Consider the following 18,180-nt stretch of genomic DNA (forward strand, 5'->3'; position numbering starts at 1 on the left):
TGTCTAACTTCACTTATTTAGTACTGAAGATTTGGACTTTGTTTTAATGTTCTAGCTCGTCAAGCAGTGAAAACACCCCCTCGGAGGTTACCCACTGTGATGGTCCGCTCTCCTATAGATTCAGCCTCCCCAGGAGGTGATTATCCACTTGGGGACTTGACTTCAACCACTATGGAAGAGGCCACCTCTGGGGTGAGTGTTATTTCCATCCATTGGAATTGATCAGTGAAGGGTGCAATAAGGCAGCAGAGAGCTGAGTGATGAGGAAACCACTTTTGACCTAGGAGCAACTTCTTGGTCTGAACACTAAAGACTATAATTTACCGTGTTCTATGCTCTAAGATAAGGATGGACCTAAAAGCACTGAGGCTTTTGACCTTTTTGAGAGATAGGGAAAAGACTGCATTCAGGAATTCTTTGCTGTGTATCTTAGTCCTATGAAATTCCTGCTGAAATAAGAGACAATTCCTTGTAAATATAATACTGGTAGGAGGTGAGGAGTTTGTAAATGGCAGATTGGATGGAATGGTTGGGTCTTTATGGGTTTGAGTCAGTAGAAGAGAAAATAACATGGGGAAGAAAAGTATAGCTAAGATTAGGGGGTAGAGGGTTCTGGGCATTTCCACTCAGAACTAATAAAACAATAGACACACTAACCCATCCAGATTAGTAGGGAGCCTTCCATAGTTTGAGAAGTCAGATAAAGGTTCTCTGTTGTCTCTTAGGTAACCCCTGGGACTTTGCCGAATACCCCAGTCACCTCGTTTCCTGGGATTCCTGACACCCTTCCTCCAGGCTCTGCACCCTTAGAAGCCCCCATGACCCCAGTAACAGATGATTCACCCCAGAAAAAGATGCTTGGACAGAAAGCAACTCCACCCCCCTCCCCTCTGCTGTCAGAGCTCTTGAAGAAGGGCAGCCTCCTGCCTACTAGCCCCAGACTGGTATGGAGACTTCTGTGGGTGTTTGAGAGCTGTGGTGATTTTAGTACTTGGAAGGGAGTGCCTGGGACCTAAAATGTGACATGGACAAAAAAGTTCAAAGGAGGAAGAGATGTCTTAGTTAAATGTTAATTTAAAACAATAAGTTGATAGTATCCTTGGGTCCTGAGGTATCTGAGCCACAATTATTTTGGTTTTCTTCCCAAAGAACTCTTGACAAATAAGTTCTGAACATTAGAGTTTCCCTTGGGTTTGAATTACTCTCTGTGGATAGTAAGTTTTAGTTTTCAAGAAGTTTGGTTGACAGAGTTTTGGGGGGAAGTAGTAGTAAAGGAAAGCTTGAGTGTAGCCTTCACCTCTATTCTTCCCTGGTAGGTCAGTGAGAGTGAAATGGCTGTTACTTCTGGCCATCTGAACAGTACAGGTGTCCTCCTGGAGGTAGGCGGGGTCCTTCCCATGATACATGGTGGGGAGATACAGCAAACACCCAATACTGTTGCAGCTTCCCCTGCTGCTTCAGGTAAGTCATCACTCTTCCTTTGTCTACTTCAGAGATGGTTTCATTATTATTAAGGAATTGTTAATCCATAACTACTTTTTTTTTTCTAACTTTGTTTTGGAGCTGCTTTAGCTGTTAAAACACATAGTGCTTGAAGGGCTGGGGTTTTAGCTCAGTGGTAGAGTGCTTACCTAGCATGTGTGAGGCACTGGGTTTGATTCTCAGCACTGCATATAAACAAAAAAAAAAAATAAAGGTCCATTGACAACTTAAAAGAACAAACAGTGGCTTGAAATTATTAATCCATTCCATCTTCAAATTGTTGACATCCCTGATTAACTACAGCATAGCTATTGATGAGAGGAACATGAAGTTAATAGTGAAGCTGCTTCTCTGTGGCTTGTAAAATTGTGTAAAGGTGCTGGAGATACCTGAGATAATAGAATATGGGAAAGAGATTTGGCTTAAATCTCAGGCCTGCTACACATTGGGTTTGTAATCTGATAGAAAATTGAGCCTCAATAGTTAAGTCATCTGTTTTATTAATTGTGATGTATATGCTATTCATTGATATAGTGAGAATTAAATGAGATAAAATAAAGCAAAAAAATGCTTTACAAAATACCTTATAAACATTAGATATTGGTATTTGAATCATGTTGAAGTTGGGTAGTGTATAGCATGTTGAATCTCAACAAAAATGATATTTATTCAGACCAGTTTTTTTATTCTTGGTGATTATTTAATTTTCCTCTGAGGAAAGGTACTACCCATTTTTCTTATGTTGTGTATTCTAGTACTTTGGTTTATTCCTAATTTAGAATTTTGGTTCATTCCTAATTTAGAATTTTGGTTCATTCCTAACTTGGAAAAAAGTAAGGTTAGAGAAAATAAAACTATAGCTCAACATAGGAGTTGCTTTCATTCTTTGAGACCATAAATTTTTTCTTGGTTAAATCTTAGAGTGGCTATTGCTTCTTGTTGGTGTGCTTTCTTCTTACCTCATTTTGTATACCTCTTTGTTAGGTGCTCCCACTCTTTCCCGGCTTTTAGAAGCTGGTCCTACACAGTTCACCACACCTCTTGCTTCCTTCACTACTGTTGCCAGTGAACCTCCAGTTAAACTTGTGCCACCCCCTGTAGAGTCTGTGTCCCAGGCTACCATTGTCATGATGCCTGCGCTGCCAGCACCATCCTCTGCTCCGGCTGTCTCCACTCCTGAAAGTGTAGCTCCAGGTGCGTCCTTGACCCACGCCCTGAGCAGCCACTAGGACCAAAATTTCATTTTGAACTTCAGTTAAGGAGAGATAACCAAGAACATTAACTCTAATTTAGATGCTTCTGTTTTCCATAGACATGTGCCATCTTTATCCTTAGAAAAACAAAGATGTGAAAAGGGTGGGTATTTGTTGGGGGAAAATGGTTAAGTGTACAAATAAAAGCAGGCTTGAGAATGTGTTCTCACCTTATTTTTTAAGTAAATGGGGGAGAAAAAAAAAAACATAGGCATATATGTTTCTGACTTTAAGTGTACTTGACATCTGTCTATAACTCTAGTGTGATTTTTCAGGTGGTCACTTGGTATCCAATAAGCTGAGATACTTTTCCCTTTTTGTTTAGTGAGTCAGTCTGACACCTGTGTTCCCATGGAAGCTGTGGGGGATCCACACACTGTGACTGTTTCCATGGATAGCAGTGAAATCTCCATGATCATTAATTCTATCAAAGAAGAGTGTTTCCGATCAGGGGTAGCAGAGGCCCCTGGAGGATCAAAGGCTCCCAGCATAGATGGAAAGGAAGATTTAGATCTGGCTGAGAAGATGGATATTGCTGTGTCTTACACAGGTGAAGAGCTAGACTTTGAGACTGTTGGAGACATCATTGCCATAATTGAGGACAAGGTAACCATTCAGCAAAGTCCCAAAGAATCTCATAGCTTCTCTCCTCTGCCTTTCTTTTTTTTCTCATAGTAAAACAGCTGTTGTGCTTCATCTCTGTAATCTGAAAGCCTTTGGTATTTGGCATTAGTCATTTCCCCAGCCATTCCTATATTATTGATTTGCAGAGGGCAGGTGTCTGTCCCTACATGGGGGAAGAGAGAGAAATGGCAGGTTTATTTTCATTCAGTGCTAGCAAATTTGAGACACTTGGATGGGCTTCTTTCTGTGACCTCAACAATCTGTATATTATGGGACAGGTAGATGATCACCCTGAAGTGCTAGATGTGGCAGCTGTGGAAGCAGCACTGTCCTTCTGTGAAGAAAATGATGATCCCCAGTCTCTTCCTGGCCCCTGGGAACACCCAATCCAGCAGGAACGGGATAAGCCAGTACCTCTCCCTGCACCAGAGATGACAGTCAAGCAAGAGAGATTGGACTTTGAGGAAACAGAAAACAAGGGAATTCATGAACTCGTGGACCTCAGGGAGTCTGGTGTTGACATTAAAATGGAACCTGCAGAACCAGAGCCAGGCATTTCAGGGGCTGAAATTGTAGCAGGGGTTGTTTCAGCCACAAGTATGGAGCCACCAGAACTCAGGAGTCAAGACTTAGATGATGAACCCAGAAGTACCGCAACTGGAGAGATTCCTGAAGCAGATGGTTCCAATGGGAAAGGCGATGAGATGCCACTTGCAACTGTGAAGACAGAGGTAAATAGTAAGATCAGGAGCTGGGAGTATGTAAGTTTATAATTATAATACTGTAGGTAAGAAGTGATGGGTTTCCTGTTGAATTCCTGAGTCTTGGTGTGTTTCATGTATCCGTAGCCCATAAGTTGTGATCAGTGTTAAGTATGCTTGTCCTATTCCTGTTAAGGTGACCATTAGAATCATATCACATTAGTAGGACTTAAAATTTCTTCTATAGTCTCATTATCATTGAAGAATAAGATTGTGTGAGCTGTAGCAGTTTACCAGTACTTAAGACACTTGTTCTTTTTTTGATCTTCAGGCATCCCCCGAAAGCATGTTGTCTCCATCACATGGCTCAAATCCCATTGAAGATCCTTTAGAGGCAGAGACTCAGCACAAGTTTGAAATGTCAGGTAAATAAAAGACAGGAAATCTATACTCTGTAACTAACTTGAAATAATTTGCTCTGTCTTCTGAGGGATTGTGGGTTGTGGGTAAGTAGAGGAGATAGAACAGGTAGGAATGGAAAGGAAAGCTGCAGGGGATTATGGTCCATAGGAAGGGGAAGGCTAAGGTGGAAAAATCTTCAGGTAGTCTTTCTCTCCTCTGCAGACTCATTGAAAGAAGAATCAGGGACTATTTTTGGAGGCCAGATAAAGGTATTTCAGACTTTTCTTTATTCCTCTTGCCATGTGATTAGATTTCCCTATAGCACTACCTTTTTAATAAATTTTGGTGTACTCTCACATCTTTATTCTCTGAGACTGGTAAGGAGTTGCATGGGGAAAAGCTGCAGTGGACAGTGTGGCATAGTGGGAGTACTACAGCAACATGCACTTCCCATCTGAAAGAGTTTGTAAATATCACACAGTCCTTTCTTTACATTTAGTGCACAGATAAATTTTGATATACCTAGAGTGATTTAGAGTGAATAGGGATATCAGAGCCAGGGAGAACATAGAAGAAATCAGATTATTAATTATCCAGTGAGATATATAGAAAATTTTTCTTTTTTAGAGCAGTGGTTAACAGAGACTTAATGTGATGTGAGTTTACTCCATCAGATGAGACATGAAATAAAACTTTTTTTTTTTTTTTTAATTTCTGTTTATTTTTAAATGTGGTGATGGGGATCTAACCCAGACTCACATGCATGCTAGGCAAGTGCTTTACCACTGAGCTATCTCCCCAGTCCCCAAATAAAACTATTTTTGATAACTTTGTACCCAGGGTCAGAATTCCTCTTAAAAGCAAGGGGAAAGAAGGAATGCCTCTTAGCTTAGTCTTAAGAAAGTAGCTTTTTTTAGATCCTGGGTTTTATTCTTAGTCAAGGTTTGAGATTACTTAGCCAGTGGCTATAAGTAGATAGTAGTATAAGTGATAGAGGGCTCAGTCAAGAATCAGTGTCAGGCCATTTCTAGAACTGATCTAACTCAAAAGGCAGATCATGTTTAATGATGCTTTGCTGGATAGCTTTGTTTGCATATGTTGACTGGAGCACACTGTGTCTAAGGATGCCGCAGGTGAGGAGGAGGAGGAGGATGGAGTCAGTGAAGCAGCCAGTCTAGAGGAACCTAAGGAAGAAGATCAAGGAGAAGGCTATTTGTCAGAAATGGATAATGAACCCCCTGTAAGCGAGAGTGATGATGGCTTTAGCATACACAATGCTACCCTGCAGTCACATACACTGGCAGACTCCATCCCCAGCAGCCCTGCTTCTTCACAGTTGTAAGTATCTGAAATTCTTTTTTTTTTTTTTTTTTTTTTTTGAGGCAACACAGTAAAGATGAGAAGGAGGAGAAGAGAGAATCTTTATTCTTTCTTTCTCATCTTCCCTTTCTGGGCTTGGAACAAATAGTTGACAAAAAAAATAATTAGGACTTTCTTTTTTTTTTAAACTTGTGCCTGCTAGAACTCCTGTATCTCTGTTTCAGCTCTGTCTGTAGTGAAGATCAAGAAGCTATTCAGGCCCAGAAAATCTGGAAGAAAGCCATCATGCTTGTATGGAGAGCTGCAGCTAACCATAGGTAAGTGAGCCTTATTAGTTTCTCTTGCTCCTCATTGTTGGAGTGGTTTTCTGTGGGACTGCTGGTGTCTGCTCCTTACTACCTTCAATTACTTAGAGTAAGCTTCCTCTCCTATGCTTCCGGAAAATAAATCAGTATTGCACCTCATTCTTTTTGGACAGGTATGCCAATGTCTTCCTGCAGCCTGTTACAGATGACATAGCACCTGGCTACCACAGCATTGTACAGAGGTAAGCCATGGTTCATCCAGTATACTGACTTGCTTAAATTGAAAGTCATCCAGACTTAGTGAGTATTTGTTTTACATAATAATAAGTTCAAAGTTAGCATTTTTGATGTAAGGGTATCCACATGCTAAAACCATTCTAGTGACCGGATCACCATTGATTGTCTAAAAAAATTAACACCCACATACACACTTCACAGGCTGAGGTTGTAGCTCAGTGATAGAGCACTTGCCTAGTATGTATGAACACCGGGTTTTATTCTCAGCACCAATATAGATAATAAAGGTCCATTGATAGCTGAAAAATATTTTTTAAAAAATTAACCCCTTTAATTACCTTTCTCACTGCTTACTATACAAACTGACCTTTTTGGAGCTAAGTTTATGTTTTGGGATGAGGGGTTGGCATTACAGAGTCCTGGAGGCTGAAATTGAGATATGTAAGAAGTTGTATATCTTAATAATGTTTTCAGAAATCCAGGCAAGTTTTCTTCCTACCTCCACTGCCATTTTACCTCTTTTTTTTTTAGGCCTATGGATTTGTCAACTATTAAGAAAAACATTGAAAATGGACTGATCCGCAGCACAGCTGAATTTCAGCGTGACATTATGCTCATGTTTCAGAATGCTGTAATGTATAACAGCTCAGATCATGATGTCTATCACATGGCAGTAGAGATGCAAAGAGATGTCTTGGAACAAATCCAGGTACTTTGAGGCTCCTTTGTGTTTCAGCAAGGATGAAGTGAAAAGGATGAAGGGAAGGACTCACATTGATGACAGGGAAGGGTGCCATAGCTTTTACTTGAAATAGCCATAAGGAACAACGTTAGGAATATAACATTTTTGTTCTTGTGCAATTCGTGTTGATTTTCTCTCTTTGGGGAAGGAGTTAGAAGATTCTTCCTTTCTATCACTACTTGGCATGTGTGCATAACAAAAAGAGTTTCTTCTCTGTTCCTTTTTATCACAGGTAACTTGCTTCTATCCTATAGTTGCATAACCAGGCATCCTTTGGGAAGTTGACCTTGAAGGAATGTTGTATCTTTGCATGTATGCCAAATTACTTGAATTGCCAAATGGTCTTGGTTCATCCTATATTTATTCTTTTTCTCGTTCTTAGAGGTTAGAGCTCTTTTGTTCTGTTCTTGAGGGTAGAGATTTTGGTCCTATTATTATAAACGTATATTAAAGCAAAAAAAGACATTTTGACATTTTCAATTTCTTTAGAATACCTATTATAACTAGAATTAAAACCTAATGTGGGGCTGGGTTGTGGCTTAGTGGTAGAGCGCTCGCCTAGCACATGCAAGGCCCTGGGTTCGATCCTCAGCACCACATAAATAAAATAAAGATATTGTGTCCGACTTCAAAAAATAAATATTAAAGAGGAAAAAAACAAAAACGTAATATGCTGGGCTAGGGTTGTGTGGCTCAGTGGTAGAGCACTTGTCTAGCACACATGAGGCATTGGTTTGATCCCCAGCACCACATAGAAATAAATAAAGGTATCGTGTCCATCTACAACTAAAAAAAGATTTTTTTAAAGGGGGAAAAAACAACAAAAGCCTTAAAAAATAATAATAATAAAAAAACCTAATGTGCTAAACTTCCAATAAGGCAAAAAACTTTTGATGCTGGATGCAGTGCTATATACCTATAATACATATACCAGGTACTTGGGAAGCTGAGGCAGGGGGGTTGCAAATTTGAGGTTAGCCTTGGCAACATAGTGAGACTCTGCCTCAAAAAATAAAGATAAAAAGGACTGGAGGTGTGACTCACTGGTAAAGCACCCCTAAATTCAAAACAAAAGCAAACAAACAAAACTTAAAGTGTCTTAATTTTTTCTACTATATCAGGTCTCTGGCCAACCCTGTTTCTTTTCCCTATAGCAATTCTTGGCCACACAATTGATTATGCAAACATCTGAGTCTGGAATCAGTGCTAAAAGTCTTCGAGGAAGAGATTCTACTCGAAAACAAGATGCTTCAGAGAAGGTGAGGTGATAGATCAGAAAAGAGACTATTCACCAGTGTTCCAGTGCTAAAAGTCTGAAGTATTCAAAGAACCTTATGTTAGTACTTGGTATTGCCAAGCTTCTGCATTCTAATGGTGCACAGAAACAGATCATAGAATAGTAATTATTTGCTCCCATCCAAACAAAGAAATATGCTGTTAACTGAGAGGCCCAGTAACATGGCAGAAATTTTGAACTGAGTGAATGAAATATTAATTCCTTTTGGGAGAGTACTCTCAAGGGGGTGGGGGGAATTGACCTAGCTTGCAGCAGTTAGGGACCATCAATTCCTGTTCCACAAACATGATGACTAGATTGCTTTTGTATCTCTTTCCTCTTATTCTTGGGTTTTTAAATTTTGTCTTTGTGTGTATGGTGCTTGTGTCTCTGTCCTGAGGTTTGGGGTGCTTGTGGCTGAGTTTCCGTGGAACCTGATCAGTGTTTGTTTGTCCTCTAACAGGACAGTGTCCCCATGGGCTCTCCTGCCTTCCTTCTCTCTCTCTTTGTAAGTATTGAATGGCTGCAAAGGGTGGTGTTGCCAGAAAGGTTCTCAGCTCCTGCTGGGGGTGGGTGGCAGAGGGAAGTCCAACACATAGACTGTGGCAATGTCTTAAACTTCTGTTTACTTAGGTCATTGAATAAGAAACTGTCTTTTCTTCTGCGTTTCTGTCTTCTTGCATGTGTGTGTGTGTGTGGGCTGGGTAGGGAATGTTGATGGTATCACTGAGGTATTCTTGGGGTAACGATCTAGGATGCACCTGCTCTCCATTTCTTGACTCCACCACTTACTAATTCTTTACCTCCAATAGAAAATTACTTAGAGCAGCAGATACTACCCGACTTTTTATTGGTGTTCTTTATGCTGGCAGATATTTAGCAAGTACTTTTCTCCTTTCTCTTAAAATAAAGTTTCAAAAATAATCCCTGATACACACTCAGTAAAACTTAAGCTAAAGATCTCAGTATTAATGCCCACTATAAACAGTAGTGGCTGGTGGAATTAGAGGTAAGCTTAGTAGAACTAGCCTAAAAACTTGTATTCTTTTTCTCCATGAATTAAATGATTTTCTTATTCTGTGTGGTTCATTATAGAACATGAGGCATACTATACTGGAAGGGCATCAGGCTAAAAAACTATATGGTCTTAAGGTCATTGGGTAATTTCTTGGGGCCTTGTTTCCTCCTCTGTGTGATAGAACTAATATATAATGAGGTACCTGTCCAGCCTACCTCACAGGGTTGTTGTGAGGATAAAATGAGAATGATAATTATGAAACTGGCTTTAAAAAAATTTAAGTGTGTATATAAATGCAAGGTGGTATTTTTGTTCTTACAAAAGTTACCTCATAGGTAACTTAGGTTCATGAGCTCAAAATATTTTAGAATCCTTGCATATTAGAAATGTAAAAATGGTCTGGCCCAGCAAAAGTGTTCACTAGTTCATCTTGCCTACAGGCCTTTCAGCCTGTACCACAGACAGAACACTATGGTCTCCGTTCTTTCTTATTGGCCTGCAACAGTGACTCTGGATCACCAAGCAGTTGGCTGGCTATTGCAAGGCTGGTTAATAGGATCTTTTATCTATTGAAGACAGCAAAGTATTGCACAAGAGGAAGGAGCTGGGCTGCAGGGAGAGAGCAGCAGATGGAAAGAAGCCTGATTGTCCTGATCTCATGGAAAACAACTGTCAGGAGGTGCTAGGGAACTAGTGCCAGGGTCAGTCTGCAGGAAAGGCCTTTCTTATAGGGACCAACAGCTGGACAGGTATGTTAGCCAAGAACCTCACTATCCAATTCCCTTTCTAACTTTCCCACCTTTAGTTTACTCTTCCTGTTCCTTTGCACATGATTTGGGCCTGGGTGGTATGACTAACAGTCATTCTGTGGGACCCCAGGTGAATTCCAAGGACCTCTGTGATGGTCATGATCCAGATAATCTGTCCTACATTTCCTCTCACAAACTACAAGGTGTTTTTTTTTTTAGCTACTCTGTGGGAAGAAAGAAATATGCCCCCTCATCCCTCTGAAGTTTTGGGCTGATTCCCCCCCCCTCCCCCACTAAACCAAATCCCTGCATTCCTGTTGCACCTTGTCTCTTAACTCTTAACCAGCTTATTCATACCCTCTTTCTTTCTCTGCTGTCATCTAGGATGGGGGCACCAGAGGACGCCGCTGTGCCATTGAAGCAGACATGAAGATGAAAAAGTGAAGCCTCAAGAGTGTTCTCTTTGAGCTAAACCTGAAATAGAAGTAAACAAGATAGAGCTCGGGCTTGTGGGCCCTGTTCCAGAACTGGGAATTACAGAAGAGGAGGCGCCTGGGCCGCATGTCATGAGCTGGAAAAATCTCTCTCAGAGAGTTGGAAGTAACACATTTGCCTGTTTTAGGGCAAAAATCATGGGCTGTGTTAATGCCCTCATGTGTAGCTAGCAGATTGTAGCTAGTTTGTTGTACTGTCTTGTGAAGTGTACAGACTTTTTAAAAATAAATCTGTGAAGTGCGTGTGTATACAATAAAATGAAAAAAAATCTCTGGCCTTTGGGGTGTCTTTTGTTTGTGTGTGTGTGTGTGTGTGTGTGTGTGTGTGTGTTTGTGTTTGAAGCTTGTGGTTTCTTCTACATTATCACTGTTTACTCATTTGTGAAAATGAGATTGTCAGGGAAAGTGGTCTTATGAGCTGCCTGCTGCAGCCAAGAAAAGGTAAGTAACCAAGATCAAACTAATAATGTTTTAAAGTATTGTGCAATAAGGACTATCTTTTCTTAAATGTTAGGGAAATTAAGGGTTATAAGAGATCTGTTCATGGCATCGCTTGAAGATTAATAAGATTGTAGACAGAGGTAGCATTGACCTTTATCTCAATGACATTATGTCATTTAACACTCTTCACTGATGTTTCTAGGGTATTATTTTCTCCTTTTTTTTTTTTTTTTTTTTTTTTTGGTCAATGGACCTTTATTTAATTTATTTTTGTATTGAACGTGGTGCTGAGGATTGAACCCAGTGCCTCTCACATGCCAGGCAACTCTCCACCACTGATCCACAGTCTCGGCCCTCCTCTTTATTTCTACGTGTAGAACTCTTATGTACAGAGTTTTTGTTTTGCTTTGTTCTTTTTATTATTTATTATTATTATTATTAGTTGTAGAGGAACACAATATTTTTTGTTTATCTTATTTGGTGCTGAGGATTGAATCCCAGGCTCACACGTGTGAGGCAAGCACTTCACCACTGAGCTACCACCCCAACCCTTGCTTTATTTTTATTGAGAGAGGATCTCACTTTGTTGCACATGTGGGTGTGAATTCACAATCCTCCTTAGCCTCCCAAGTAGTGCACCACTGCACCCGCAGAGTTCTTTACATTGTAGTTCTTGAAACGCTAACCTCAGTTTAAGAATTACCAATGTTGAGCTGGGGTTGTAACTCTGGTAAATTACTTGCCTAGTGAGTGCAAGGCCCTGGGTTTGAGCCCCAGCATAGCACTGTAGTGTGTGTGTATTATTAGATACATATAATATGTATATATTTATAATTTTATATATATAAATACTATTTTTATATATAATGAAGCAAGAGGATCTCAAATAGTTCAGTGGTAGAACTCTTTGCCTAACAAGTGCAAGGACTTGGATCGAGTCCCAGCACTGCAGAAAACAAAAGATGGGGGGAGTAAAGGTGAATAGGATGTTTTGTAGCACTTTATACCATCTTGAGAAAGATGAGTTTAAGAAAGATACAATTAGGACTGGGGATATGGCTCTGTAGTAGAATGTTTGGCATGCACAAAGCCCTGTGTTCCATCCCCAGTACTGCCAAAAAAAAAAAAAAAGTAATGTTTAGAAGTCACAGTTCTTTTCGCCTTAAATAGAACTGTTTATAAAGCCTGTTAGAAAGATAAGCAAGTAGAAGATAGTCTTTATGAGACTGTGGAAAAGAGTTCAGTCCAGGAGTTAGAAAAATGTGAAATAAAGCCATCCAAACAGGCATGTGATGTTACTGAAGCACTAAAAGGTGAAAAAGGTCTATTAAATAAAGAACATAGATTTAGGGTTGGTAGAGAAAGTGATGGATGAGATTAGGAAGCCGAGTTGAAGTTTAGACATAGGTGGTGGGGGCAATAAAGTGATTAATTAGCACAGATCATAGTAAGAAAATACACCAGAGGGGAAAAAATAGGGCCATCTTAGGACTTTGAATAGCCAATTGAAATTTATATTTGAGATTTCTAAAGCCTTTAATAAGGAGACTGTTGAGAGCAGATTGAATATAGAAAATGAAAGAGATGTATTTGTACAGCAACAAAGGCACAGAAGAATCATAGTGGGGGCAAATTGGGAAGAGAATTTGCTTACTGAATACAAGAGAAGTGTTAAAACACAATTAACAAGTTCTTATAAAGTAATAGTGTTGGTGATGGAAATAAGGAAGTTGGAAAGAACAAATTATTTTGGGTTTAGGAAGAGGTGATTATAATTTTAGAAATGTGGAGTTGAAGCAGATGGTAGGGTATTGACTTAGATACATAGAGAAATAAGATAAAAGTGCATATAATTAAAGATGGAGAGATTTGGAAATTACCTGAATAGAGGACAAAATTGGAAATTAAGTGTGTGTGTGTAATTTTTTTTTTTTTTTTGAGGTGTGATATGGAGGTTCAAACCCAGGGGCTCTTTACCACAGCCCATTTATTTTTAGAGCCTTGCTAAATTGCTGAGGTTGGCCTTGAACTTGTAGTTCTCCCTCTTCCACCTCAAGATGCTGGGATTACAGGCATGTACCACTGCACTCAGCTTCTGTATACATTTTTTGGTTGGTTGGTTGGTTGGTTAGTACTTGGGATTGAACCCAGGGGCACTCAACTACTGAGCCACATTCCCCAGCCATTTTTATTTTTTATTTAGAGAGGATCTCACTGAGTTGCTTAGTCCTCACTAGGTTCCTGAGTCTCACTTTGAACTCCCAATCCTCCTGCCTCAACCTCCTGAGCTGCTGGGATTATAGGTTTTCACCACTGCACCTGGCTCTATATACATTTTTTAATGGAAGTATTAAGGAAGCAGAGAACCAAGCAAAAAAAGAAAAGCCTGTATTCAAAGTTGTAAAAGGGGGGCTGGGGATGTGGCTCAAGCGGTAGCGCGCTCGCCTGGCATGCGTGCGGCCCGGGTTCGATCCTCAGCACCACATACAAACAGAGATTGTTGTGTCTGCTGAATACTAAAAAAAATAAATAAATATAAAAAAATAAAAAATAAAAAAAAAATAAAGTTGTAAAAGGGAGAAGACAAATCTAAAAAAAATTTTTAAAGCCAGGATAGTGTAGTATAATGAACAAGGGAAGATAGCATTAAAACTTGATGTTTCTGTTTTTACTATGAAAAATGATACAGTTGGATATGACCAAAAGTGATCTCAAAAGTGAATTTTAAGGATGTGATGGTTAATAGGTTATGTATTTGCTGAGGAATATACCTCTTGTTCCCTCAAATTTGATGCCTTTTAGCTGAATTTATGGGTTATTTGGGATAAAGGAAGTCTGTTAAGCTAACTGTGTCTAGTTCTTTCCCTTCTTACGGAGTATTAGGAAATCCAAGTTAAAAACATTATTGGGTAATATGTATTATATTGACATGAAGCTTTTTCTAAATATATCATTTCTTAATGTCTCCTTTCTGCTAGTTTTTGTACTTCCTAATAATGAATAGAGAAAAAATTCTGGCCCCTTGTATTTCTACTGAACTTGGAAGATGGAGATGCCTTAGGGATATTATTTGAATAAATTAATGCATTTTTGTTCTGTGTATTTACAGATGGGGCGTGAGTGGGTTTGGTTGGATTCTGAACAAGACTATCCCAATGACTCTGAGTTGAGCAACGACTGCAGGTCCCTCTTCAGTTCATGGGACTCCAGTCTGGATCTTGATGTGGGCAGCTGGAGGGAAACTGAAGATCCAGAGGCTGAGGAACTAGAGGAAAGCAGCCCAGGGAGAGAAACTAGTGAGCTGCTTGTGGGAGATGCAGGCAGTGAGGAATCTCAAGAAGAGGCAGAGCAAGTCAGCCGCCAGAACCTCCTCCACTTTCTTTCTGAGGTAATAGAGGGCATTAATTCCAAAGTCAAAAGAACATCAACTTTTTAAGAGAATGCTCACCCTTACATGTAGCTACCTTTCTCCATATTTACTAAAATATGAGGCCCATAGTGGCAATGACTAAGCTAATTGTTGTGTCACCTGCACTTGGTGCTGATACAGAATATGCACCAAATATAGTCTTTAGGGAGCTAAAATCAAAGGAGTGGAATTTCTATATGTAGGACTGCCTTATGAGAATCCTTGCAATTTATTCTTTTTAAAAATTTTTTTTGGGGGCGTGAATCTGGGACGGAACTCGGGCATTCAACCACTGAGCCACATCCCCAGCCCTATTTTGTATTTTATTTAGAGACAGGGTCCCACAGAGTTGTTGAGCACCTGCCTTGCCATTGCTGAGGCTGGCTTTGAACTAGTGGTCCTCTTGCCTCAGCCTCCCCAGCCACTGGAGCAATTCATTCTTTAAGAGTCATGAGAAGTTACTCTTGACAAAACTCTCCTTGAAGCTTAAAATATTATAATTTAAGGCAGTCCCCCCACCCCCATACTAGAAATTGAACCCACGGGCACTCTACCGCTGAGTTACTCTACAGCCCTTCCCCTAACCCTCATTTCCAGAGACTGCATCTCACTAAGTTGTTGAGGCTGACAAATTTGAATTTGCAATCCTCTTGCCTTAGCTTTCTGAGTCACTGAGATTATAAGTGTATACCATTGTGCCTCGCTGCAAGTCAGAATTTTAAAGGGTTCTTATTAACTTGATACAGAGATAAGGACAAGAAATATATTGATAAGAAATATAGGGCTGGGAATGTGGCTCAAACAGTAACGCGCTTGCTTAGCATGCGCGGGATGCAGGGTTCGATCCTCAGCACCACATACAAATAAAATAGAGATATTGTGTCCACCGAAAACTAAAAAAAAAAAAAAAAAAAAAAAAAAAAAAAAAAAAAAATTTAAAAAAAGAAATATAATTATTTGGACAAAAGAATTTATTTATGCTACAAGTGAACACAGGATGAGCAAGGATCTAGTTCAGATGTTGCCACTTGTCTCTGTAAAGTCTGTAGCAAACACATTTTTCAAGTTTTCTAGACAGCAAATCCCAATTGATCAAAACTGAATATTGAGAACATAAGCTCCTTGAAGATGCATGAACTATATCTTTGTTTACTATAGCATCCCTAGCAACTAACCCAGTGCCTGTGTATACATTTGATAGGTTTGATTTCAAACCTATCTGCCATCTCAAGCATAATCACAGTGTCAGTGTAAGCATATGCCATTACTGATGTGTGGATAATTTGCATGGAGTTTCTGTATACTTTGATTACAGGTTGCTTATTTAATGGAGCCATTGTGCATTAGCAGCAAAGACTCAAGTGAAGGCTACTACCCTCCATCTGGTACCAATCAACAAGAGGGAAGGGAAATTGAAGCCACTGAAGGAGAAGGGAATCCCTGCAGAGAAACTGAAGAGCCTTTAGCCAAGGTAGAACCCTTAATAGCTGAAAAAAGGCTGCAGGGAGAAAATGGAAAGCCTGAGGTGGTTCCTGTTCCCTCAGATATTAGTGCGGTTCAGGGACTACCCACAGAGAGTGAAGAGGTAAGTAAATAATTTAAATCAGCTGTCTGGTTGGTCTTCAAGGGGAGGTAGAGCAGAGTGGTTAGAGCTCGTAGGTTAACTGCAGAGGTTTATAACTACCTGGTCCAAATCCTGGTTTTAGTACTACGTTTAGCTGTGTGTTCTTCGGCATATTACCAAATATTTTAGAACCTCAGTTTCTCTGCTCCAAATAGCATAATGTGTTCTATTTTGTAGGTTTGCTGTGAGATTTAAATGAAACAGTTCACCCAGTGTCCTAGCTGAGTTCAGGAGTTTGAGACCAGCCTGGGGGACATTATCTTGCCAGTGGTTGTGGTGGTGCATGCCTGTAATCCCAGCTACTTTCGAGGCCCAGGCAAGGGGATTGCAAATTCAAGGTCAACCTGGGCAATTTAGAATCTGTCTTTTTAAAAAAAAAAAGGATTAGGAATGTAGCTCAGTGGTAAAGCATCCCTGAGTTCAATCCCAAGTACCAAAATAAAAACAAAACAAAATTTTATACATATAAAAATATATAAAAAAAAATTCTGGCCAGCTATAGTTGTTACTCCAGGGCCCATAGATTCTATTGATAATTTCAAAGAGTACAGCATCCAACTAAAATTGAGTAAATATTGTTTTTTCATTTGGGGGTTGAGGAGGCAGAGTTAAAATTCTCTAGCAAGATACTTACTAAGAATTTATTCATTTAGGTCTAGTTAAGTCGGCTTTCTCTAATTTCTTTTATAGCTTTATAATAATTTGCCTCTTCTCACTTTAAGTTTAGCCTTATTTTATTCTGTGCAAATAAAATTACCACACAAATAGTAAAAGTTTCCTTAAATTCTCAGGGTGAGGTTCAGCTAGAATCCAAAGAGGAGGATCAAGGTGAAGGGTATGCTTCAGAGATGGAAGACCAGCCCCCTTCAGGAGACTGTGATGATGGCTTCAGCATTCAGGAAACTCCCCTTGTGGATATCCTCTTCAGTCATGCAAACTCCTCCAAACTGTAAGTGTAGATCTGAGGGAATAGTTAAGTGGTAGAGAATTTGCTTAACATGTTTGAAGCTCTTGGTATGATGCCCAACATCATATAAACAAATTAAAAAAAAACAAAACCTATAAGTAGAGATTTTTATCCAAGATTAAGATTCATACTTTAACTTCTGTTTATTATTCCTATTTAAATGTGTTACAATGAAATGAGTTACTTTTATAAGTTAAAAAAAAAAGAAAAACACTGTGAATTAAATATGTTTGTTGGATTTTTGTTTTATTTTTGTTAGGTTTGAGGAAAGGTCTTCTTATATTGCCTAGTCTGGCCTGGAATTCCTGGACTCAGAAATTCAGGCATGTGCCACTGCACTTAGGTTCTATATACATTTATTGGTTGGTTGGTTGGTTGGTTGGTACGTACTGGGGATTGAATGCAGAGGCACTCAACCACTGAGCCACATTCTCCAGCCATTTTTATTTTTTTATTTAAAGAGAGGGTCTCACTGAGTTGGGCTCCCTGTTCTGATAGAGTTCTACAAATAATAGCATTTGTACTGGGCATGGTGGCACATGCCTGTAATCCCAATGACTCAAATATAATTTGGGGGGATACCTGGGATTGAACTCAGGGGTGCTTAACCACTGAGCCAAATCCCCAGTCCTTTTTTGAATTTTTATTTAGAGATAGGATCTCATTAATTTACTTAGGTCTTGCTAAGTTGCTGAGAATGGTTTTGAACTCATTATCCTTCTGCCTTAGCTTTCTGAGCTGCTGGAATTACAGGCGTGTGTTACCATGCCTGGCACCAACTGTAAATTTTAACATCATATAAATACAGATCTATAGGCTCTCCTATTATAAAACAAGTCTGATTCATCAACACTGAGTGTCCTTTAATTCTTCTTTCTTAATTACTAGGCTTCATTTGTTCAGGAAAGATTGCTAAGTCAGAATGTTTCTTAAATCTATTGCGGGGTGCAGTACTAGAGACTAAACCCAGGAGTACTCTACCACTGAGCTACATTCCCAGCCTTTTTTTAATTTCAATTTTTAAATTTTGAGATTGGGGGGTGGCTCTCACTAAATTGCCTAGGCTAGGTTCAAATTAGTGATCCTCTTTAGTCTCCTCAGTAGCCGGGATTACAGGTGTGAGTCACTACACTAAT

At 39.5% G+C, this 18,180-nt stretch overlaps 1 protein-coding gene across 6 annotated transcripts in view; it reads left to right on the forward strand.

Annotated features, from left to right (window-relative positions):
- Brd8 (bromodomain containing 8) overlaps nt 1–18,180 on the forward strand; it is a 42,400-nt gene that overhangs the window by 16,748 nt on the left and 7,472 nt on the right. Inside the window, exons 8-23 of one of the 6 annotated variants that reach the window (XM_076856894.2) lie at nt 56–192; nt 1,317–1,461; nt 2,467–2,676; nt 3,061–3,341; nt 3,638–4,090; nt 4,392–4,485; nt 4,685–4,731; nt 5,586–5,800; nt 6,007–6,099; nt 6,261–6,329; nt 6,856–7,033; nt 8,221–8,325; nt 8,806–8,850; nt 14,154–14,432; nt 15,769–16,038; nt 16,869–17,026. In XM_076856894.2, the coding sequence (XP_076713009.1) occupies nt 56–192; nt 1,317–1,461; nt 2,467–2,676; nt 3,061–3,341; nt 3,638–4,090; nt 4,392–4,485; nt 4,685–4,731; nt 5,586–5,800; nt 6,007–6,099; nt 6,261–6,329; nt 6,856–7,033; nt 8,221–8,325; nt 8,806–8,850; nt 14,154–14,432; nt 15,769–16,038; nt 16,869–17,026 (2,779 nt within the window). Of the gene's footprint in view, nt 1–55; nt 193–725; nt 945–1,316; nt 1,462–2,466; nt 2,677–3,060; nt 3,342–3,637; nt 4,091–4,391; nt 4,486–4,684; nt 4,732–5,585; nt 5,801–6,006; nt 6,100–6,260; nt 6,330–6,855; nt 7,034–8,220; nt 8,326–8,805; nt 8,851–10,493; nt 10,848–14,153; nt 14,433–15,768; nt 16,039–16,868; nt 17,027–18,180 lie in introns of those variants that run through there. The other 5 variants (XM_076856895.2, XM_076856896.2, XM_076856897.2 and 2 more) reach the window with 5 other exon arrangements.

The sequence above is a fragment of the Callospermophilus lateralis genome, chromosome 5, assembly GCF_048772815.1.
Source record: "Callospermophilus lateralis isolate mCalLat2 chromosome 5, mCalLat2.hap1, whole genome shotgun sequence".
NCBI lineage: Eukaryota > Metazoa > Chordata > Mammalia > Rodentia > Sciuridae > Callospermophilus > Callospermophilus lateralis.